Here is a 24,726-nt window from a genome sequence, read left to right on the forward strand (position 1 = left end):
GACAAAATGTACCAAGACATACTTAATAAAAATCTGCTGCTATCTACTAGGATGATGATGAAGATGAAACGAGGGTGGACATTTCTGCAATACAATGATCCCAAACACACAAATTGGTTTCAGAGAAAGAAAATAATGTCCAGCCAATCACCTGAATGGAATCCAATAGCTGTATGGAAGGAACTAAGGCTCTAAGTTCATAGAAGGAGCCCACGGAACCTTCAGGATTTGAAGAGTGTTTGTGTGGAGGAATGGGCCAAAATCACACCTGAGCAATGCATGCAACTAGTTTCTCAATACAGAGGCGTCTTTAAGCTGTCACCACCAACAAAGGCTTTTGTATGAGGTATTAAATACATTTCAGTAAGGCTATGTGCCCACGATGCAGAAATGCTGCATATTTTTTCCGCTTCTCCCTGGCAGGAAAAATGCATGCGGATTTTACATGCGTTTTTCCCGCCAGGTAGAAGCGTTTGTCAAGCGTTTTTGCATGTGACTCGCCTCCTGGGCCGTGGGGCACTCGGAGCCGGGCAACAGGGAAACGATGGGGGTAGTGGTGGCGACCCGGTCCCATGGCTCAGGGTGGTCAGACCAGTGGTAGTCTGCTATGTGCTGTAGGTAATGTCCGACTATGCCACCCGTGGATTGCGGCTATTATGAACCGCCGCTGCAAGGCAGACCGCTGAGGCTGATGGTGTTTGCAGCTGAGGTAGTGTTACTCCCCACGGGAAGAGTGCAGCCCCAGGGCAGTGTAGAGGATGGTGGGGGTGATGGTGCAGAGAGTCCCAGTACCGTTAGTGCTGGCGAAGCAAAAAGCACAAAGACAACGTGTTGCAGTCCAGGGTCTTTTACTCACAGTTCGTATATTCCCAGTCACTTCTGTCAGCAATGACCGCCCGAGCCGTGCTGCGTCCACCAGGTGAGGGGCTCGGTCAACCCCCAGGCAGTTCAGGAATATGGCACAGGACCCCCTTTCATCCTTTCTCTGGCCTGCCCCGCCAGTGACCAACTTTTGTCCAGCTACCGCGGATCTGCGCGGGTAAACGTAGGCCCCGTTTCCCGCTGTCCTATATGGTGCCTTCCTAGCAGGTTTGGTGAGGTGTCGCACCAATAAATGATCACGACCTCCGGTCTTTGGCTGAGGGTAGTTTCTCCTCCACCAACTTGGGATCCGGTACCCTTAATCTGCCTGACCCTTCACCCGGTATTCTCATGGGCTCTTAGGGTCCCTTCTGCCTTCTTGTTTCTGAGCCCTTCTACACTTTGGGTACTTCTCTTTTCTTTGCTGTTCCTTTCTGTTTCTGTTCCTTTCTTCTGGCTCCGGCCTTCACTCTAGGCCTGCCTCGTGGAGCTGGGCCCAGACTGAGCCACAGCTCCCTGTCAGCCCTCTCTGGCTGAACTCCTTCTCTCACTCCACTGACTGAACTTCTCCTCTTTCTGCACACAGAACTAAGATGGTGCCCACCTTATATACCCTCCCCTAGTATGTGAGCACAGGTGACCAGCAACCAATGAGCTCCTATCTAGGCTCAGAAACCGTCCCCTTCTGCTCCTACATCACTGGGTTTTCCTCCCCCCTCCCCACTCCAGCCAGGGGCAGAGTCTGTCGTGCCTGCATTACTGTCTAATGGGAGCACCGTTGAGCTGTCCCCCAGAAATGGGGTGTGTGTGTTGCATGCAGCTAACTGGGCCCTGGTCCATACTCCATCCTTACCCGGGAGTGGAATACCACACCTCTGGCAGAGGTGCAATACCCCTGTAGCGGCCGAACCCTCGGGGCGCTACACATGCATTTCTGCATGCGGGTTATCAAGCGCTTTTCCAAGCGATTTTAGCATCACTTGGAAAAGTGCTTGACAACTTGGTCACACTATATAAATTCATGCAAACGGCATGGATTTATATAGTGTGACCAAGTAATAGTTAAAAAAAAAAAGAATAAGAACGGTGAAAAATAAAAAATAAAGATTATACTTACCTTCCGATGGCCCGCGGTCTCCTTCTCCGATGTGTCACATGACTCAATGACGTCATAGCAGGTCCTTTTACACAACCGCAAGACATCGGGGAGACCGGACGCATCGGAGAAGGAGACCACGGGCCATCGGAAGATAAGTATAATCTTTATTTTTTATTTTAAATTCTTTTTTTTACAGGTACTATGGTACCCGGGTCTGGATGAGAGTCTCCTCTTCTCCAGGCCTGGGTACCATCCGCACATTGAATCGCTTCATATCCGCGTGTGCACATGTAGTGATGCGGATATTAAGCGTTTCAATGCAAGTCAATGGCAGCAATTACGCTGCGTGTCCGCAAAATTAATGGACATGCTGCGTATTTTTCCGCAATGACAACCTGCAGCGGAAATTTTGGCAGCATGTGCAGAGCACATGCGGATTTTCATTGGGGACCATGGGTCACGTATTACCAAGCGTTTTTTAAGCGTTTTCGCTGTTGAAATTCCGCGGCAAAAACGCTTGAAAAACGTATAGTGGGCACGCAGCCTTAGCGTGTTTAGTACCTTTTCTCTGTGTCATTTCTCATTATTACACATAACTTAATTTATGGACATCTATGGTTTGATTTCTTTGCCTATGTGGTTTGGGTAGGTTGTTACTAGTGATGAGCGGGCATCATAACCTTCTCATCATGTGCTCACGTGTTTAATCTAATCTGTCATCTTTTTCTTTTACCTATAGGATATTTTTACCCCAGAATGCAAATTTAAAGAGTCTGTGTTTGAGAATTACTACGTCATCTATTCGTCGACACTCTATCGGCAGCAGGAGTCTGGCCGTCAGTGGTTCTTAGGACTCAGTAAAGAAGGACAAATCATGAAAGGAAACAGAGTGAAAAAGACCAAACCATCATCACATTTTGTACCAAAACCTATAGAAGGTAACAGTCTATTCTTTTTTACATGGGTCCTCCATAATGTTCTGGATTGGAGTCTGAGGTTTTATGTAGATAGCTATGATGGCAGCGCAGTCTTGATATACATTTCTGACTTATGTTTCTTTGTACAGTCCTTACATGTAAGCAATGTACATATGTCATAGATCCCCAAAATATATAGTAGGTTGATGTAAAGAAGAAAAAAAATAGAGTGAGCTTACCATGTTACCATGTAAATGGAAGGCTGGAAACTGTGAAATGCCGAATCCTGCAGGTGAGAGGAGGAGAAGCTCGGCACAACAACCGACCATCTTGAAAGTCCATTAAAAACAGTAGATCCATGTGAGGGATGCAGAAACTGTCGCGTTTTTAGACATATAAATGCCCTTAATCATAGTAGTATATTACAAAATAGTATGATTAAGGACGTTTGTAGCAGCGTCAGTTTCTGCATCCCTCTCATGGATGCTTTTAATGGACTTTTAATAAAGTTTTCTCATTTTTACCTGGTGATCGTGCCAGGCTTCTTCTCCGGTTTTTCGTAAGTAGGCTGATGTACTAATATATACCTCCTATAGTCACAGTAGAAGGGCCATGTGTATTTTCACAGCCGAGGTATAAAATTATAAAGCACTTTCGAACCACTGTGATGTGTATACTCGGTTATGAAGCACCAGAGACTGACCGCCATTGCTTGTTCTTACTGTAGATCATTTTCTTTTTGCGAGTAGAAATTTATGTATATTGTATTACTTGGCTTTTTGCTTTTTGGTCTATTGTGCTTTTTTTGTATGTCTATAGGAGGATAATATTCTCATTACAAGCCATGGCAAAGCAGTGAGATTTATTGAGAGATTTACAGCTAGATCTTACTGAAAAGAGATTGCAAAGTTTTGAAGCTTTTGTATCCTGGAGAATGTCATGTACTTCATCACAAACCTTAGCACTATCTGGCCATCATTCCATTAAATGCATTCTGCTATTCACAGCAGACAGATTGCTTTCCGAATTCTGTTCCTCCTGGTGTTGTCAAGTTATTGTATTTCCCTGGACAGCCATATTCAGGCTCAGGAAATGCCAGACACAAAACAAACCTCTACTGTATAGCACATTACCCAGACCCCAGCCCCCTTGGCTTTGTTTGTTAGGTAATGTTAGACATTGTAATTTTATGATCTAGCTATACTACATGTATTGGCCATGGAAGATTTGTGTTTTTTATATCTTACAGGCCTTTTTTATTAGATTGTTTTTAGACACTGCTCATCAGGTTAGTGGCCCATGTCTTATGAAGGTATACTCACTAGCCAAATCAGAATATTTTTGGACTGTATAATTACGATGTTGAGACATGTTAAAGTTAACTGCATTTTACTTTCAAAGGGAATCTGTTACTGGGTTTTGCTGCCAATATAAGAGATCCTGATTCTAGTGATGTGTCATTTACTGGGCTGCTTGCTGTAGTTTTGAGAAAATCACTATTTTAGCTGCTGTAAATCTACCAGTTTTCTCAGTAGATCATCCACCTAGCCTGATTGACAGCTCATCAGTGTCTCTCCTCCCTGCTGCTGCTGAAATCTCACACTGCTCAGTACAAGCTGCAGCTGTCAGTCAGATATTGACTATAGTTCATGAATATTCTTGGACTCTTGAGCTCTTTCTATGCAGTGCTGGTTTCCAACTCCTAAAGGATTGTATAGAAATTCTGACACTAATTTATAAATCAAATACATCAGGTCTAAGATATCTATTTACTAATGTGTGCAATTTGTATTGTTAAATCTGATGAGAGGTTCTCTTTAAAAGGAACCTGTCACCTCCAAAAAACATTATTTACCTGTAGTTGTAATGCTAATCTGCAGGTAAATAGCATTAAAATCATGTCTGTTAGGCTTACTGGAGCAGCAGATAGAGGAAGAAAATTAAGCTATATTTTTCTTGCAGCCGCTTGCTTCCAGTCATTAGGGCTGTGTAGGGAGCTGTTATAGTCACTGCTCACTTTACTGCAAGCTCGCTGTAATCATGCCCCTGTACTTTGATTGACAGCCTGCCTATGCACAGCAAGCTGTCAGTGAGTATGGCAGGGAGTGATTATAGCTCGCGCTGTAGGAGCAGTGATAGTAACTGCTCCCTGCACAGCCCTAATGACTGGAACCAAGCAGCTGCAGGAAGAATATAACTTCGTGTTATAGTAATTCTGGAGGTGACAGGTTCTCTTAAAATCCCGGATAGCCAGATTATTAGGACCTTTAGTGCTAGTTAGACCACTGCAGGAGCCAGTTTGAGATGCTTTGGATTCCTGTTTTTTGGGATTTGTCAAACGCATATTAAAGCAATACTTAATACCTACTCAGTGATTGTGTTGTAATTTTCTCCATTTGAAGCTGAAATCCGTTAGTTTGTGTAGTTTTGCCACCATTAGTACATGGGCATTTTTTTGTCCTCGTACCATCAACATACTTATTCTTTGGGGAAACAATACATTTAACTAACAAAATAATAATTTAATGTAATATTAAGCAACTGCATGTCATGTATACATCCCGAAGAACATAGCCAAAGGTGGAATCTTGTATGAGGTCACTGTGTATAATAAGGCAATGTAATGGATTTCTACAGTAAGGATGGATGCAGGATCTTTATGCCGGATGGTGTGATTAAGATGGAACGTGGAAGATTGAAGCAAAAGCTGCACATACGAGATATGTCCCACTTGTTCAGTGGCAGCGTTTTCCCCTCACATTCCCCCAGGCACTTTAGTTAAATATGAGAGACTTCAGTCAGCAAATCAGCTCGGCATTCACTGCAATTTCCTTTTAGCGCTTCCCAGTATCAAACAGCACATAGGAAAGCAAATTCATTCATTGAGTTTCCTGATACAACAGCGCATTGCTTCCCCACCTCCCTTTTTATGGGAGAGGAAGATAGCCGGGAAACCCTGACTCCTTTGTTACAGGGTAATTATTCATTTGGTGTGCAATCAATTCCCTTGTATACGGTATTACACTTTCTCATGTTTGCCCTATCTTCCCAGTGCAGTGAGTCCTTATTAACTCTCCAGTGATGTATGGCTGTGTACACTCTGCTGGAGCCCTATGCAGCACATGCGCTTATATCTTTGTTTTTTTTTCTTGGAGAGGGTATTGTGGTAATGCGTTAGCAATTACTAATAAAATTCTTATATGACATGTCTAAAGCATGCTTTCATGTTTCATTGCTAAGGATTCACCCATAACAGTGTCGTTTTACCTTTGGTTAACCCCTTGGTGACGGAGCCAATTATGTCCTTAAAGAAGTTTTCCAGCACTTTATATTACCTCCCCCCACCCCCAATGTATCCCCCCCGGGGCCCCTAACACTTTTTGTAAATACCTTATATTGCTGATAATGCCTGTGAATGCCGCTATGTGTGGCCGCTCACAGGCATCACGTGACCCTGCGCTGACGTCACGACAAGTGAGGCGTCACTCAGCGCTGGGGCCCCCGCGATGGCTGCTGGGTTGTGGGCGAGGTTACCCCCTGCGTCACACCCAGCATCCACCGCGCACTTTCCCAATGAATGGGGAGTGGCAGAGCGCGCGGTGGATGCAGGGTGTGATGCTGGGGGTAACCCCACCCACAGCCTGGAATCCACCTGGAACGCGGAAGACAGAGACCCCCGGCTGCAGCCTGGACTCGTCTTGACATCAGCAGATGTCAGAGGCGGCTGTAGCCGGTGGTCACGTGATGCCTGTGAGCGGCCAGTGATAGCGCCGCTCACAGGCAGTATCTGCAACGGAAGGTAATTATAAAAAGTCCTAGGGGCCCCGGGGGAATACATTGGGGTGTGTGTGGGGGGGTAATCTAAAGTACTGGACAACCCCTTTAATGACCAGGCCAATTTTTACAATTCTGACCACTGTCACTTTATGAGGTAATACCTCTGGAACTCTTCAACGGATCCCGCTGTTTCTGAGCATGTTTTTTCGTGACATATTGTACTTCATGATAGTGGTAAAATTTCTTTGATATCACTTGCGTTTATTTGTGAAAAAATGGAAATTTGGTGAAAATGTTGAAAATTTTGCAATTTTCACACTTTGAATTCTTATGCCCTTAAATCAGAGAGATATGTCACACAAAATAGTTAATAAATAACATTTCCCGCATGTCTACTTTACATCAGCACAATCTTTGCAACATAATTTTTTTTTTGTTAGGTAGTTATAAGGGTTAAAAGTTGACCAGCGATTTCTCATTTTCCCAGCAAAATTTACAAAACCATTTTTTTAGGGACCACATCACATTTGAATTGACTTTGAGGGGCCTATATGACAGAAAATACCCAAAAGTGACACCATTCTAATAACTGCACCCCCCAACGTGCTCAAAACCACATTGAAGAAGTTGATTAACTCTTCACGTGCTTCACAGTAACTGAAGCAACGGGGAAGGAAAAAATAAACATTTAACTTTTGTGCACTTGCGCCAGAGCCGCTGCACGTTGCAGTAAGTGAAGCTGGGAACTACATACAGCTCCAGTGCGCACACGCGGTGAGCCGCTTGTCACGGCGCATGCGCAGCTCCCCGATACACACTGCGCAAGTGCTGCATTTCAAAGCAGATTCCAGTGACGTCAGCGCAAACCCGGGAACATCATTCAAATTGAGTGGGCAGCGACAACCGTGACCAAACACTATGAAGCACACCCCTATGACTAAACAAGAAAGTAAGATGTAACTATATAAAGTGTTTTTTGCAAAGTATTACAGCGCCAATTTTAATGAAAAAAGCGTGTTAGTGATGCACAATGCACTAACAACGCACTGGGGACAGTTTAGATGCTACAAATCACATGACAGGTTCCCTCAACTTCTAAAGGGCATTTGTCCTTCAGGCAGATTATGGGTTTTTTTGTCAGGCAGTGAAGATGGGTAACGATGAGTTGTGGGAATGATTACTGCCACTGAGAATATGGTTTTGCTTATCTTTTAATATCCAGCAAATCCTTTCAGAAAGCATATAGTGTGACAGGTTTGTTTTCTTCAATCTGGGATCTATGACATGAAAAAATACATCTGCGGTTTCAAATAAATAACATCAGGTAAGATGTCTGTGGTGCACACTGGAATACATCTGTGATATTTCTCTGAACCAGCCTAGTCCAAACTTTAAAAGGGTAATATGGGACTATTTTATTTTTTTTCCTCATGGTGCTAAGAACTCACTTAGCTCACTGAGATTGTTCCGCCTGATGGCGACTCAGAAAGGTATGTGCCCATGATCAGAATTTGCTGCGTGTTTATGCAGCGTCAAACCCGCAGCAGCCAGATGTTACAGCATAGTGGATGGGATTTCTAGAATTCCCATGTCCACTATGGGTCTCTGTGCACTTGTGGATCACCTGCAGAAACTGACATGCGGCGTGTCTTTCAGACCCGCCACATGTCAATTTCTCTTGAAGGTCTGCAGGTGGGCTTTCCCCATAGACTAACATCAATGAGGAAAGTCCGCATGTGAAAAAAAATCACAGCCGCTCACTTGCAAAATGAGGGCAGAAGCTGTGCGGCTGTTCTGTAGCATTGGAGCTGCAGCGGTTCCTCATCGTGGGCACATACCCAAATGGTCACAGACCACTACAGCCATTGATTCTGCTGCTTCATGTGACGTTACGTTGACAGCAGCTCTTCCTCTTCCAAGCTGATCTGTTGACAGAGCGTGACTGCGGATGACATGCTGATTAAGAGCTAGCTCCCCACAGATAGGCAGCAGGGAGCCGGCTATCAAACCATAGGACATCGACGGTAAAGCCTCATCAACAGAGCAGAGCGGAAGAGAAGCAGCTGCTCTGACGATGTGACGTCACCAGAAGCGACGGCAGGAGCAGTCTGTGACACTCTGAGCCTGCAGAGATCGGCACTGGGCCAAACAGGCAGGTAGTTAGCAACTACTTGCCTGTAAGTTCTTGGCCCCATAAGAATTAAATAAGATAGTCCCAGATAACCCCATTTAACTGCAAGCTCTATGGGGTAATAACAATTTACATTTCAGCAAATATAGCTCTAATAGCTCTGTGGCATAGTATATTGGCCCAGTTTTAGAGGAACTGAATTACTAGGGGAACCTCAGTAGTTATGGCAGCAAATTTGTTGAAAAAAAAAATGTATTTACCTGTAATTTAGCTTTGTCCGGCTAGGACTAAGGCAATATTTTGTTTCCTAAAACCTTGTACATTTATTGAATATTTAAGACATTGATAACTTATTCTAAGGACATGTCATCAATATTAGATTGTAAAGGGTCAAGTACCTGATGCCCCCACCATGCAGCTGTTACCAAGTTCCACGGCCGTCAGACGTACACAATGGATGAAGCCATAACACCACAACTCTACAACGTTGTTTAGTCGTAGATGTACTTGGGTATTGTCCCTCAGCTCCCATTCACTTCAGTTGGAACTCAGCTGCAGCATCCAAGAACGGCCACTTCATCGTATACAAAGCTGTGGTGTCTTTGTTCTGTTCATTATTATTATTATTAATTTATATAGCGCCATTGATTCCATGGTGCTGTACATAAGAAGGGTTACATACCAAATACAGATATCACTTACAGTAAACAAACTAACAATGATAGAACGGTACGGAGGGAAGAGGACCCTGCCCTTGCGGGCTTACATTCTGCAGGAATGGGGCGGAGACAGTAGGTTGAGGGGTTGCAGTAGCTCCGGTGTTGTTGGTTGAGGTGGCAGCAAGCAAGGTCATGGCAGGCTGTAAGCTTGTTTGAAGAGATGGGTTTTCAGGTTCCGTCTGAAGGATCCAGGTGTGGTGGATAATCGGACGTGTTGAGGCACAGAATTCCATAGGACGGGGGATATTCGGGAGAAATCTTGGAGGCGATTTGCGTGAGGAACGAATAAGTGTGGAGAAGAGAAGGAGGTCTTGGGAGGAACAGAGGTTACGTGAGGGAATATATCGGGAGATTAGGTCACAGATGTACGGAGGAGAGAGGTTATGGATGGCTTTGTAGGTCAGTGTTAGTAGTTTGAACTCGATACGCTGGGGGAATGGGAGCCAATGAAGGGATTTGCAAAGGGGGGTAGCAGAGGAGTAGCAAGGCGAGAGATGAACAAGTCGTGCAGCAGAGTTGAGGATGGACTGCAGGGGTGCGAGAGTGTTAGCTGGTAGGCCACAGAGGAGGATGTTGCAATAGTCGAGGCGGGAGATGATGAGGGCATGCACAAGCAGTTTAGTAGATTGAGGGTTGAGGAAAGGAGGGATTCTGGAAATATTTTTGAGCTGGAGGCGACACGAGGTGGCGAGAGCTTGGATGTGGGGTTTGAAGGACAGGGCAGAGAGTCAAGGGTTACTCCGAGGCAGCGGATTGTCGGTACAGGGGAAAGACTAATGTCATTTATTGTGATAGAAAGATCAGGTGGGAAAGATATGCGAGATGGGGGAAAGATAATGAGTTCAGTTTTGTCCACATTGAGCTTGAGGTAGCGGGAGGAGAAGGAGGAGGATATGGCTGCTAGACATGCTGGGATTCTGGACAGCAGAGAGGTGGCATCTGGGTGTCACCAGCGTACAGATGGTACTGGAAGCCATGGGATTTTATGAGCTGTCCCAGGCCAAGGGTATAGATTGAGAAGAGTAGGGGTCCTAGGACAGAGCCTTGAGGGACTCCAACAGAGAGGGGGCGGGGTGAGGAGGTAGTGTGGGAGTGGGAGACGCTAAATGTGCGGTTAGAAAGGTATATGGAGATCCAGAATAGGGCAAGGTCTTTGACGCCAAAGGAAGAGAGGATCTGTAGTAGGAGGCAATGGTCAACTGTATCGAAAGCAGAGGACAGGTCAAGAAGAAGGAGAACAGAGAATTGTCTGTTAGCTTTGGCTGTAAGTAAGTCATTGGTGATTTTGGTAAGGGCAGTTTCGGTGGAATGGGGGGGGGGCTGAAGCCGGATTGTCGGTTGTCGAAGAGAGAGTTAGATGAAAAGTGGGAGGAAAGTTCAGCGTGAACGTGTTGCTCAAGGAGTTTGGAGGCAAATGGGAGCAGCGATATGGGGCGATAGCTGGACATGGCGGTTGGGTCGAGGGATGGCTTTTTGAGGATGGGCATGATTGTGGCATGTTTGAAGGCAGCGGGGAAAGTACCAGAAGATAGTGATAGGTTGAAGAGATGGGTTAGGGATGGGATGAGTGTGAGGGTGAGGTTGGGGAGGAGATGGGATGGGGTCGAGTGCACATGTGGTGAGGTGTGATTTGGAGAGGAGACGAGTAAGGTCTCTTTCCTTGATGTTGGGAAGTAAGGTTACGGGGGTAGGGAAATGGTGTGGAAAACAAAGGAGTTGTGGTCGGACAGTAAAGACTTGCCGTGTTTGGTCAATCTTGTTTTTGAAGTGTGTGGCAAACTCCTCAGCAGAGATGACTGAGGTCGGAGGGGGCAGTGGAGGGCGGAAGAGAGAGTTAAAAGTGTTGAATAGGTGTTTGGGGTTGTGGGATAGGGAGGATATGAGGGTTGTGAAGTAGGCCTGTTTAGCAGAGGTGAGTGCTGATTTGAATGTGAGTGTTGCCTGTTTGAATGCAGTGAAGTCATCTTGAGTATGTTTTCTTCCAAAGCTGCTCTGCAACCCTGGACGCTTGTCGAAGCTGTTCATTGAGGTCGTTGTGCCAGAGTTGCCTGTTGACTCGTCACGCTCAGCCATGCACAAGAGGGGCGACCAAGTCAATTGCTGATGCGTGAGTGGCATTGTAGAAAGCGGTGTCGCTGTCTGTGTCATAGAGTGAGGATATGGATGTCAGTGGTAGAACAGAGTCAGAGAGTGTGTGAGTGTCTAGATGTGCAAGGTTTCTGCGGTGGTGTGCTAGTTGCCGGACATGGGTGACATGTGGGGAGGACAGGGATGAGAATGTGAGTAGATGGTGGTCAGATAGGGATAAGGGGGAGGTTGTGAGGTTAGATAAGGAGCAGAGTCAGGTGAAGATCAGGTCTAGTGTGCGTCCATCTGTGTGAGTGGCTGAGGAGGACCACTGAGTAAGTCCCAAGGATGAAGTAAGCGACAAGAGTTTGGATGCTGCTGACTGGCGAGTGTCAGTGGGGATGTTGAAATCGCCCATGATGATTGTGGGAATATCAGCAGAGAAAAAGTAAAGAAGCCAGGTGTAGAATTGGTCAATAAAGGCAGTGATCGGTATATGACAGCCACTTGGAGGTTGGAGGTAGAGTAAATGTTGACGGAGTGGACTTCAAAAGAAGGGAGAATAAGGGAGGGAAGAGGAGGAGTAGGGCTAAAGGTGCAGTTGTTATGGTGGAGGAGTGGGTCTTCTCCTCTCTGTCTGTTTCCAGGGTGAGGAGCGTGGGTGAAGTGGAGGCCACTGTAACACAGCGCAGCAGGGGAGGCAGTGTCAGAGGGTGTTAGCCATGTCTCTGTGATGCTCAGGAAGGAGAGATGATGAGAGGTAAAGAGGTCGTGGACAAAATGGAGCTTGTTGCAGACCGAGCGTGCATTCCACAGTGTTCCAGAGAGAGGGAGCAGCGGGGTGGGAGTCAGGGGGACCGGTTTTGCGTAAGAGAGGTTGTGGTAGTTTGCAGTTGGTTTGATGCGATAGGTGGGGGAATTGGTGGAGGGTGCAAGCTGTGGGGGTCCAGGATTGGGCGATATGTCTCCAGCAGTGAGGAGAAGCAGAGACAGGGAGAGCAGGTGGGAGAAGGAGAGTTATTTTATGTTTTGGGAGGATCGATCTGAGGTTGAGGAGCAGGTCTGTAGATGAGGTTAGGTGGGGAGGTAACAGGGAAGGAGAGATGATGATTTGGTTAGAGGGTGCTGGGGTTTGGGGATAGCGAAGGAGAGTGAGGATTAGTGGGGCAAAAACACTAAGGGCATATGTAAGCATGATGGAAGTGTAAGGAAGAATGAGAAAGAAAATCTAAGTATAAATAGTAGATAGTTATCCGTACCTTCGGGTCACTTCTGGCCCATTTCTGGCATATTTCATTTTCAGCCCCTTAAAAAGCAACCCTTTAAAAGCCAGACCCTTCTGTGCCAGACTAGGCTTGCTTGATTTTTGGAGCTCTGGCCAGCACATTAGGTGGGTCAGGTGTGCAGGAGGGGAGGAGTCGCAGGGACACTGCTCACAAAAGCATGGGGGGAGTAATTAGGACACAGAGGCTAAATTAATTCAGGAAACAGACAGCTAGGGACCAGTGTGTATTGGGATCAAAGGATTGAGGTGATGAACATGCAGATTGGACCTAACATACCAAGGACAGATAGAATGAAATTAGCAGGGATCAGTGGATACACAGCAGATAATGGATACAGGGAACGTACCGGGAGACAGATAGAAACAGTCTGGAAAGACAGTCAGATATGCAGCATGGGGTTTGCAGGTAGGGTCAGATGACGTACCGGGAGACAGATAGAACAGTCTGTTCATTCCCCTAGCCATGGGACCTGGTACCAGCTGTTGAGTGGTGGTGTGGGGTTTTGAACCCACAAAGATGTGATATTGGTGATCTATTGTAATGATAGATCATCAGTGTCTTAGTCCTGCACAAACCCTTTAAGCATTTATGGCATCTTCAGGAAATGCAAGAAATGCCTGATGCATACTAGTAATCTATGGAAGTCAGCGGTCAGCTTTTTCTGTATTTCTTATACACTGCAATAGAGGGGGCAAGCAAAAACCCAACCATTTCCCTATTTAATTATAAGTAGAAAATGGTGACTGCTGTTCTGCTGATGTGTAGGCCCTACTCCCATCAGTCATTTATGGCATATCACCTGGATATGCCATAAATGCCTAAACTCTTAAAAGTTTTTTTTATTCAAACAAATAATCTCCAGTTGCTGCTTTACACTTATTCTGGAATAATTTTAATTTTTTTCTATTCTCCTCCATTCCAAAGTTACTGTATGTCCCCTAGTAATAACCTATAAATAAGTAAGCACCTATTGGAGACTAAGCTAATGGCAGCCGTGTCCAAATTAGGACTATTGTACTAAACAGAAAAACAATACCGACCACAAAATTATATACATATTCATGATTTCATAGTTCATCAAAGTCAACCTATAGCCTAACATGTTCATCCACTGGAAGGCAAGACCCCCATGGGGCAGACACTAATGGCTCTATATTAGAAGAAAAAATCCTTCGTGACTACAGACTAGTTCCCTGGATCAAAGTCCATCACAAAATATAGTACCCATAACCTGTAATGTTATATTTTTCAAGCAAGACATCCAGGCCCTTCTTGTACTTTTATAGTGAATCGACCATTACAACATCATGTGGCGGAGAGTTCCATAGTCTTGCTGCTCTTACAGTAAAGAATGTGTATCTGTGATTATGATTAAACATTTCCTCTTTATATAGACAATGCACCCTTGACATCATTGCAGGCCTAGGTGGTAAAAAATCATTAGAATTATCTTTTGTATTTTCCCTTCATGTACATTGTAATAAGATTGCCCTAAGCTGTCAATTTTCTTAACAGAATAACCCCAAATTTTATAACCTGTCTTGGAATTGCAGTCCGCACATTCTCTTAATAACTTTGGATACTCTGTTCTACATCCAATCTAGTTCAGCTATGTCCTTATCCACTGAAGCCCAAAATTATACACAGTATTTTAAGTGTGGCCGCACTAGTGATTTGCATAGAGGCAAAACTTTGTTCTTGAGGCGTCTATGCCTCTTTTAATGCATCCCCTTCTTTTAGCCTTGGCAGCAGTGGCTTGGTACTGGTCACTAAAGTTTAGTTTGCCATACACCCAAGTCTTTTTCACTGACAGTTTCACCAAGTGTTTTACCATTTAGTGCATAATTATATTTTTTTTTCCTTTGTTCAAGTGCATGACCTTATATTTATCTACATTAAACTTGAATTACAATTTCTCAGCCCAAGACTCCAACTTACATAAATCTCTCTGTAATAGTAAATTATCCTTCTCTGTTTCAATTACCTTATTTAGAGTTTAATATCTGCAAATATTGAAATTCTTCTCTGTATGTCCTCTACAAAGTCATTAATAAATGTGTTAAAAAGAAGAGGGCCCAATACTGACACATAGTATTCCACTCTTAACTGTGACCCGATCTAAGTGTAACATAGTAACATAGTTTGTAAAGCCAAATAAAGACTTGTGTCCATCAAGTTCGAACTGTTAGTTCTGTAATTGCTAAAGTTGATCCAGAGGAGGGCAAAAACCCCAAATGATTTGGCCAATCTTCACCTGAGGAAAAATTCCCTTCCGACTCTGAAACCAGCAGTCAGAATAAATCCCTGTATCAACCTACTATTTTATTTTATTTTTAAGTATATGCTGAAATCTGCCTGGTATCTAGAAATGCATCCAGTCCCCGCTTGAACTGGTGTAGTGAATCCGACATTACCGTCTCCTCACTCAGTGAATTCCATATTCTCACTGCTCTTACCGTAAAGAACCCCTTCCTATGCTGGTGCTGAAACCTTTTCTCTTCCAGTCTTAGTGAGTGCCCTCTTGTTACCGTAATATCCCTCCTTTTGAACAAATCCCGGGCAAGATCTCTATACTGTCCCCTAACATATTTGTACACATTTATTATGTCCCCCCTCAACCTTCTCTTTTCCAGGCTGAATAGTTCTAGTTTTGCCAACCTCTCTGGGTATTGCAGTCCCTCCATTCCCTTTATTAATTTTGTTGCCCTCCTTTGTACCTTTTCAAGCTCGTTTATATCCTTTCTATATATTGGGGCCCATAACTGAGCACAGTATTCCAAGTGTGGTCTGACCAGTGCTTTGTACAGTGGAAGAACAATGTTCTCATCCTTTGCAGCTATACCTCTTCTGATACATCCCATTACCCTGTTTGCCCTTACAGCAGCGGCCTGACTTTGGGCACTCCAATTTAGTTTGCTATCAATCAAGATGCCCAAGTCCTTCTCCATCTCTGAATTCCCCAATGATTTCCCATTCAGTGAGTACTGGTGACTTCCATTTTTCCTTCCCATATGTATGACCTTACATTTCTCCTCGTTAAACCTCATTTGCCATTTAATGCTCCACCTACCCAGCTTATCCAAATCCCTCTGTAGGTCTGCACTGTCCTCTTTTGTATTAATTGTTTTACATAACTTTGTGTCATCTGCAAATATTGATATTTTACTATTTATCCCGTTGACTATGTCGTTAATAAAGATATTAAATAACATTGGGCCTAGTACAGACCCCTGTGGTACCCCACTAGTGACGCTTACCCAATCTGAGTATATTCCATTTATAACCACCCTCTGCCTTCTATCCTTTAGCCAGTTAGCTACCCACTTGCAGACATTTTCCCCCAGCCCCATCATTCTCATTTTGTATACCAACCTATTATGTGGCACGCTATCGAACGCTTTTGAGAAGTCGAGATACACGACATCCACTGGTTCCCTCCATTAGTAACCACCATCTGTTTCCAATCACTGAGCCAGTTGTTAACCCAGTTACACATATTTTCCCCTAGTTTCATTACTCTTATTTTATGTACCAGCCATTTGTGTGGCACCTTTGAAAAGTTCAGATAAACCTCATCCATTGCACTACCCAGGCCCATTCTGGGACTTACCTCCACATAGAAGCTGATCACATTAGTTTGACAGGACTGATCCCTCATAAATCCATGTTGCTGTTGGGTAATGATGTTATTCTTATTGAGATATTCCAGGATAGCATCTCTTAGAAAACCATCAAGTATTTTACCCATAGTAGAAGATAAACTTATCGGCCCATAATTTGCAGACTCAGATTTTGTCCCCTTTTTGAATATTGGCACCACATTTGCAATGCGCCAGTCCTGTGGTACAGACCCTGTTAGTATATAATCTTTGAATATTAGAAATAATGGTCTGTATATCGTGGTACTTAATTCCTGCAGTACTGGGGGTAGTATGCCATCCAGGCCTGGTGATTTGTCTACTTTAGTGTTTTTGAGGCGACACTGTACATCCTGTTTGGTTAAGCAGGTGACTAGTGTTGAGCGAGTATGTTCTGTTCCGAGTACGCTCTGGCCGAGCTCCGAGTATTCACAGCTGCTCGGTGATGTGTTTGAATCGCTCCCGTGTGCATGATTTGCAACTGTTTGACAGCTTTATTACATGTGAGGAATGTGTAAGAAATAGACATTCCTCACATGTAATAAAGCTGTCAAACAGTCGCAAATCATGCACACGGGAGCGATTCAAACATATCACCGAGCAGCTGTAAATACTCTGAGCTCGGCCTGAGCATACTCGGTGAAAGGGTTAACAGAACATACTCGCTCAACACTACAGGTGACATTTAATGGAGTATTTCTGTTATCAGGGCCTGCGTCACCACCCAGCGCACCCGGGCAACTGCTGGGGCCCTGGACGAACGGGGAGGGCCCACTTGCTGTCAGAGACACCGACATGCAATTGGGCCCGTGCATCAGGGGAGCCCAATGCCAGCGCTGGCACTGGTCCTCCTCAAATACTCACCTCGCCCCTTTTCCCTGCAGCTCTGGTATCTTCAGTGATTTCTGACTCTCTGGGACATCTCAAGGCAGAGGGCGCGATGACGTTACTACAACGCGCCCTCTGTCGAGCAGTACAGAGAGCCAGAAGACACTGAGGAGATGAGGAGGCCCGAGTTGAGAGGAGAGGTGAATATTTCATTATTTATTTATTTATTTTTATGTATGGAGCAATATATGGGCCCTTTATACTGTATGGAGCAATATAGGGGTCCATTATACTGTATAAAACACTATATATGGGGCCATTTTACTGTATGGAGCACCATATGGGGCCATTATACTGCATGGAGCACCATATGGGGTCATTATTCTGTATGGAGCATTATATGGGGTCCATTATTCTATATGGAGCGTCATATGGGGCCATTATTATATATGGAGCATTATATGGGTTCCATTATTCTGTATGGAGCATCATATGGGGCCATTATTCTGTTTGGAGAAATATATGGGACCCATTATACCGTATGGAGCATTATATGGGGCCCATTATACTGTATCGTGCATTATATTACGCCGTTATACTGTGTGGAGCATTATATGGGTCCCATAATACTGTATGGAGGACTATACTGTCCTGTCTAAAATGAAAAGTCTGCAGTCGCTTTGTGTGACTGCAGACTTTTTAATCCCCCCAGGGCACACACTGTGAGCTGCGAGAATTCGCCGGTTTCTGAGCTATTGTAGAATTTACAATAGATATCACTCATGTAATGTAAGAAGTAAGGCTATGTGCACACGGTGCGTTTTTTATGTGTTTTTGATGCGGCAATTCTCTGTGCAATTGGCCTCCAATTGCAATTCTTATCCCATAATTTCCTATGAGATTTAGGCAGATCTGTGCACATGATCAGAATTTTTCCTGACTGAATTTCATGTACGGAAAAAAAAGCTGCATGTCCATTCTTTTTGCATTTTTCCTATACAATGCATTGGAAAAAACGCAGGTTTGTAAGTGTCAAGCCCACTCTTCTGTATTTGTACTATTTAACCCATGCAACTCTTTGGTGGTCTTCTTTGTGCAATTCTCCCAATTTCATGTTATGTTTCCTATTATTATTTAAAAATAATGATGAGATCAATTTGTATATTATTTCAATATTGTTTTTTTTTATTTAGTCCCCAGTAATAAAGGTGCATATTTCTCTTCAGCCAGCTGAGCGTATACCACAGGCTGAATAGGTTGCACCATTGATATGTCCACCACTGCCCAGAACTTTTTCTCCTCTATGGTGCTGCCCAATCAAAACACGGACGCATAATAGAGGCTGAAAAGCAAACACCCACATAGACGGTCACAGCTGCAGCCTGGTTCAGTTTGTTCTCCTGAGACAAGATTGGTCTCACATGAACCAAATTCTGAAAACTCTGCAGTCGCCGCATTCATTCCTGCTATTGGACCACAGGAGAACAGAAGCACATTGCTTGTAACTTAGTTCCAGCGTGCTGCTGTCCTGTGCACCAGCACTCCAATAGCAGGAAGTTACATGGTGAATCAGTGGAACAGCAGCAATTAGAGGAGGCACTCAGTTTAAATTTTAAAAATCCAGTGAACGTATTTAAATGATTATTCACCAGAAAAACACCTGCTGATCGCTGAGTGTCTAACCCTGTGTCCCCCAGTGATCCAGAGATTGGGGCTTTAGAATCCAAAGAGAAGAGTTCTACAGCCCCTCCTTTGGATAGGAGATAACTTGTTTTTGGGAGAATAAATCTATAAGGAAACAAGTATACTTCTTCCTTTTATCCTTCTATACTGTTTCTTACACACTCTACATAGATGAACTCATAACTGTTTTCTGGTGCATATTTATATGCTGCATACAACAAAATCTGCTTTCAATGACCTACTTAAGCATTTCCAACCCAATGCTTTCCAGAAATTAGGATGAAGAAATTACTACAAAGAAATCCTCAGTGTATGCAATGTAGTTCACTGTTAGGTTTCCCCAAATTACATTTTTAGAACATGAAAAAGATAAATATTTGGACCGTGTCAGCTAGTAGATAGAAAAATATTAAGATTTGAGAGTCCTCAGTGGTTGATACCTTTTAATGGCTAACTGAGGAGATGGTCACAAATTGCAAGCTTTCCCGACTACTCAGGCCTCATTCTATGCCTGATGAAGAGACCTGAGTAGTCTTGAATGCTTGCAATTTGTTACCATCTTTTCAGTTAGCCATTAAAAGGTATCAACCACTTAGGACTCTTAAAACCACTTTACAGCCTGGGAAATATTAGTATGCACCAGGCTGTCACCCCCTGTTCAGCATGGGCTCCGGCTGTGAGCCCACACTGAACCGGGTACATGTCAGCTGATTCTTAATGCTGACATGTGCCCGCGATCCACCCATGGCTGTTAACTAGTTAAATGCCGCTGTCAATCTGTGACAGCGGCATTTAACATCGCTGTTCCGGAAGCGTGTCACTTACCCCGTCCATTGGTGACCCCGTCACGTGATCGCGGGTCACTGATGGGTGGGCATGACAACCCTGGGTCTGCAGCAGATCCCCAGTGGTTTTCATGAGCTGATCGCTATGAGCACCACCTAGTGGTTGGTGCTCATAGCACAGGAGCATTTCTGCTACATATAGGTGATCTGCTCATCACCTCTATGTAGCAGAGGCGATCAGACAGTTGCTGCTTCTAGTCTCCTATGGAGACTATAGAAGCATGCAAAAAGTGAAAAAAAAATGTTTTTAAAAAAAATTAAAAAAATATAAAAGTTTAAATCGCCCGATCTATCAATATAAAAAAATAATTAATCCGGTCCGTAAACGGCGTAAAGAAAAAAAAATTCTAAAGGCCAGAATTACGTTTTTTTGGTCTCCGCAACATTGCGATAAAATGCAATAACGGGCGATCAAAACATCGGATCTACCCCAAAATGGTATCAATAAAAACTTCAGCTCGGCGTGCAAAAAAATGAGCCCTAACCTGGCCCCAGATCCCGAAAAATGAAGACTCTACGGGTCTTAGAAAATGGCGCCATTTTTTAATTATTATTTTTTTTTAGCAAACTTTGGAATTTTTTTTCACCACTTAAATAAAAAAGAACCTATACATGTTTGGTGTCTACGAACTCGTAATGACCTGGAGAATACTGGAGAATAAGAATGGCAGGTCAGTTTTAGCATTCAGTGAATGTAGTAAAAAAGAAAAAAAAAACATCTGTGGTATTGCACTTTTTTTTGCAATTTCACCGCTCTTGGAATTTGTTTTCCTGTTTTCCCGTACACTATATGGTAAAACCAGTAATGTAAAACCATCCTGCAAAAAATAAGCCCTCACACGGCCATATTGACCAAAAAATAAAAACACTATGGCTCTAGGAACAAGGGGAGCAAAAAACGAAAATGCAGAAACGTAAAATCCCAGGGTCCTTAAGGGATTAAATCTTAGTATTTTTAGAACTTGTAGGATATTTAACAACATTTCTTCCCAAAAGACTGTGCTTGTAATTTAGGGATTCAGAGGATGTATAGGCAGCGTGGGGATATTTTATTCAATAATGTTTTGAATCACTAATGTCCTCACAGACCAGTCTTGGCATTAGATTGAATACCTAGATAGAATACCTGTCTAATCTCACAAAGCTGCCAAGGTCATTACCTGTCCAATCTAAGTCAATAGGTCTTTCACATGAAAAAATGCTGCTTCCTCTCTAGATTTGTAAACATGAGGATGTAATCCATATAGAAAAACCGTTATTGTCACATGAAACCATTATAGAAGATGATGAACTCTGCTAACTCTTCCCAGTAACTGTAACATTTGCGTTATCTGAGACCTGAATTTTCTGCTCTGCATTAGCCACGCAGTCTGTGACCAAATGCACTTGACTTGAAGCCTAGAAAGCTGGCCTACAACACAGAATATACTTTCTCTATATCACTTAAGGGGGTTGTCCACTAATTGCCAACTCTTGCTCGAAGGGGTATTCTCAAGTTGTTTTTTGAGCAGCTTATAGATCTGCAATCTCCTTACAGTCTCCTTATTTCTTGGATGCTTGGGTGCTCCTTCTTGTGTGACAGTTTTGGTGAGTAGCTTCATTCTGCTACTACACGTTAACAGTCTGTCAGTTTTTATTCTGAGTCTATCCTGTTACCACTATATTTACATGTAGAGATACATGCAAGTACTGAACAAATGCACGGCTCAGGAAAGTGAGAGCCTTGATTAGAAGAACTGCCTTGGAGACTGCAGATGCTGTGGGCCAGGGGATTGTGATTATACATGACCGATGAGAGTGAACATGAGCTGAAAGGGAGGGCGAGGGTGGTGAGCAAATAATTTCTGCACAGAAATTAGTGGGCTGGAGAGAGCTGACTGGGATGTTAGGAGTTAACTCCTCTCCTGAAATGAAACTGCTGCACACACTCAGTCAGGCTTTGGTGACCGAGCTCCATTAAAATAAGCTGTATACTGTAAGATAAAAACTCTCACAACAGGAGAATGAAAGCAAATAGAAAAAATCAACTAAATTGGAAACTTGCTTATTTTCATACTGAATAAAGAAATGTAATAACATTAGAATGCCCCACAGAAAAAAAACAACAACGTACATTCACCTCCCGCCGCTACAGCAATGTCGGCACTGCTGGATTTGATGGGTGACTTGATGTATCCCATGACTGCTGCTGCCCATCGGTGGTCACTGATCGGCTAAAAATTGTAGCATTTCATTAGAGTGGACGTCCACTCATCACTTTTAGGGCTTGCTCAAACGACCGTATAACACGACCGAGTGCTATCTGATGGTTTATTGCATAGCACTCGGCCTAATGTTATACTACGGACCAGTGCACATCTGCAATTTTTTTTCTCATGCTGCTGAAGCATCCGATGTAAAGATCACACTCAAATTTTTTTGAATTACTCTATGTCTTCAGTGCACATGCTATTGCAGATGATGTGAAATTTCTGTACTGCTTATGTTAATGAACCACCTCTTTATAGTCCCTTTCCATAATGATTTTGTTATACGAGCTCCCAGCTGTGCACCTTTTTTTAAAGATTTTGTTAAATTTGGTAAAATCCATTATAATTATAATATGTAGTGTACAGCATTAGAGTTGCTGTTTTATATGCTGATGCTTCTTTTTTTCTAGTTTTATAATGGATTCAAAGATGCTAAAGATAAATGAATTCACACACAATATTTACTGTAAATGAAATAATTCAGTTTACTGACCTGATAATGAATACATGTAAGAGAATCTCAAAAAAAACATAGAAGCATAGAAGATAGCAAAAAATGTATAATATACAGTGGTGTGAAAAAGTGTTTGCCCCCTTCCTGATTTCTTAGTAGTTTGCATGTTTGTCACACTTAAATTTGTTTTGTGATCTGAAATATTTAAGTATTAGACAAAGATAGCACAAGTAAACAAACAATGTAATTTTTAAATGAAGGTCTTTATTATTAAGGGAAAAAGAAATGCAAAACTACAGGTCCCTGTGTGAAAAAGTGATTGCTTCCACCCACATTAAAACACAAATTAACTGTGGTTTATCACATCTTTGGGAAGCTGAGTTCAATTTCCCTAGCCACACACAGGCCTGATTACTGCCACACCTGTTCTCAATCAAGAAATCACTTAAATAGGACCTGCCTGACATAGTGAAGTAGACCAAAAGATCCTCAAAAGCTAGACATTTTGCTGCGATACAAAGAAATTGAGGAACAAATGAGAAACAAAGTAATTGAGATCTATCGGTCTGGAAAAGTTTATAAAGCCATTTCTAAAGCTTTGAGACTCCAGCGAACCACAGTGAGAGCCATTATCCACAAATGGCAAAAACATGGAACAGGGTTGAACCTTCCCAGGATTGACCAACCAAAATTACCCCAAGTGCGCAGCAGCTACTCATCCAAGAGGTCACAAGAGACCCCACAACAACATCCAAAGAACTGCAGGCCTCGCTTGCCTCATTTAAGGTCAATGTTCATGACTCCACCATAAGAAAGAGACTGGGCCAAAATGACATGCATGGCAGAGTTCCAAGATGAAAACCACTGCTGAGTAAAAATAACATAAAGGCTCATCTTAACCTTGCCAGAAAACATCTTGATGGTCGCCAAGACTTTTGGGAAAATACTCTGTGGACTGACGAGACAAAAGTTGAACTTTTTGGAAGGTGTATGTCCCATTACATCTTGCGTAGAAGTAACACAGCATTTCAGAAAAGGAACATCATACCAACAGTAAAATATGGTGGTGGTACAGTGATGGTCTGGGGCTGTTTTGCTGTTTCAGGACCTGGAAGACTTTCTGTGGTAAATGGAACCATGAATTCTGTTGTCTACCAAAAAAGTCCTGAAGGTGAATGTTCGACCATCTGTTCGTGACCTCATGCTGAAGCGCACTTGGGTTATGCAGCTGGTCAATGATCCAAAACAAACCAGCAAGTCCATCTCTGAATTGCTTAAAGCTAACCTGTCAGCAGGATTTTGCTAAGTAAACTACAGGTAGTCTCATGTTGAGGCTGCTGCACAGATTAATATGATACCTGAGGTGAAGAAATCCATCTTGTGGTTCTTGTGTAATCAGTGTTTTCAGATCAGCAAGAAAAGACCTGCCCACAGGTCCGCCCCAAAGCACAAGTATGTTCCTCATCATAGAGACAGCCAGACAGAGAGACAGGGGTGGGCCTGTGGACAGGTATTTTCTTGCTGATCTGACCTAGAGCACCAGGATAAGACCCTGCCTATAATCTCGCACCGGAGCACGGGCATATCATTAACTCAAAACTGCAAACACTTATTACACAAGAACCTCAAGACGGATTTTTATCCACAGTTGGTATCATATTAATCAGTGCAACAGCGCCAACATGACACTGCCTGTAGTTTACTTATCAAAATCCTGCTGACAAGTTTGCTTTAAGAAAAACAAAATTAAAACTTTGGAGTGGCCTAGTCAAAGTCCTGACCTTAATCCGATCGAGATGCTGTGGCATGACCTTAAAAAGGCTGTTCAACCCTCCAATGTGGCTGCATTACAACAATTTTGCAAAGATGAGTGGGCCAAAATTCCCCCAGAGCGTTGTAAAAGACTCATTATTAGTTATTGGAAACACTTGATTGCAGTTGTTGTTGCTAAGGGTGGCCCAGTCAGTTATTAGGTTTAGAGGGCGATTTCTTTTTCCTTTAATAATAAAGACCTTCATTTAAAAACTGCATTTTGTGTTTATTTGTGTTATCTTTGTCTAATATTTAAATTTGTTTTGTGATCTGAAACATTTAAGTGTGACAAACATGGTAAAGAATAAGAAATCAGGAAGGAGGCAAACACTTTTTCACATTTCTGTATAAAAATATATT

At 43.2% G+C, this 24,726-nt stretch overlaps 1 protein-coding gene across 4 annotated transcripts in view; it reads left to right on the top strand.

Annotated features, from left to right (window-relative positions):
• Window positions 1-24,726, top strand: part of FGF12 (fibroblast growth factor 12) — a 590,755-nt gene that overhangs the window by 552,762 nt on the left and 13,267 nt on the right. For all 4 annotated transcript variants that reach the window (XM_073675156.1, XM_073675155.1, XM_073675154.1 and 1 more), the window contains one exon: window positions 2,700-2,898. In XM_073675156.1, the coding sequence (XP_073531257.1) occupies window positions 2,700-2,898 (199 nt within the window). The remainder of the gene's footprint in view (window positions 1-2,699; window positions 2,899-24,726) is intronic.

The sequence above is a fragment of the Phyllobates terribilis genome, unplaced genomic scaffold (assembly GCF_046119375.1).
Source record: "Phyllobates terribilis strain yellow unplaced genomic scaffold, ASM4611937v1 Scaffold_3__8_contigs__length_932513732, whole genome shotgun sequence".
Lineage (NCBI taxonomy): Eukaryota > Metazoa > Chordata > Amphibia > Anura > Dendrobatidae > Phyllobates > Phyllobates terribilis.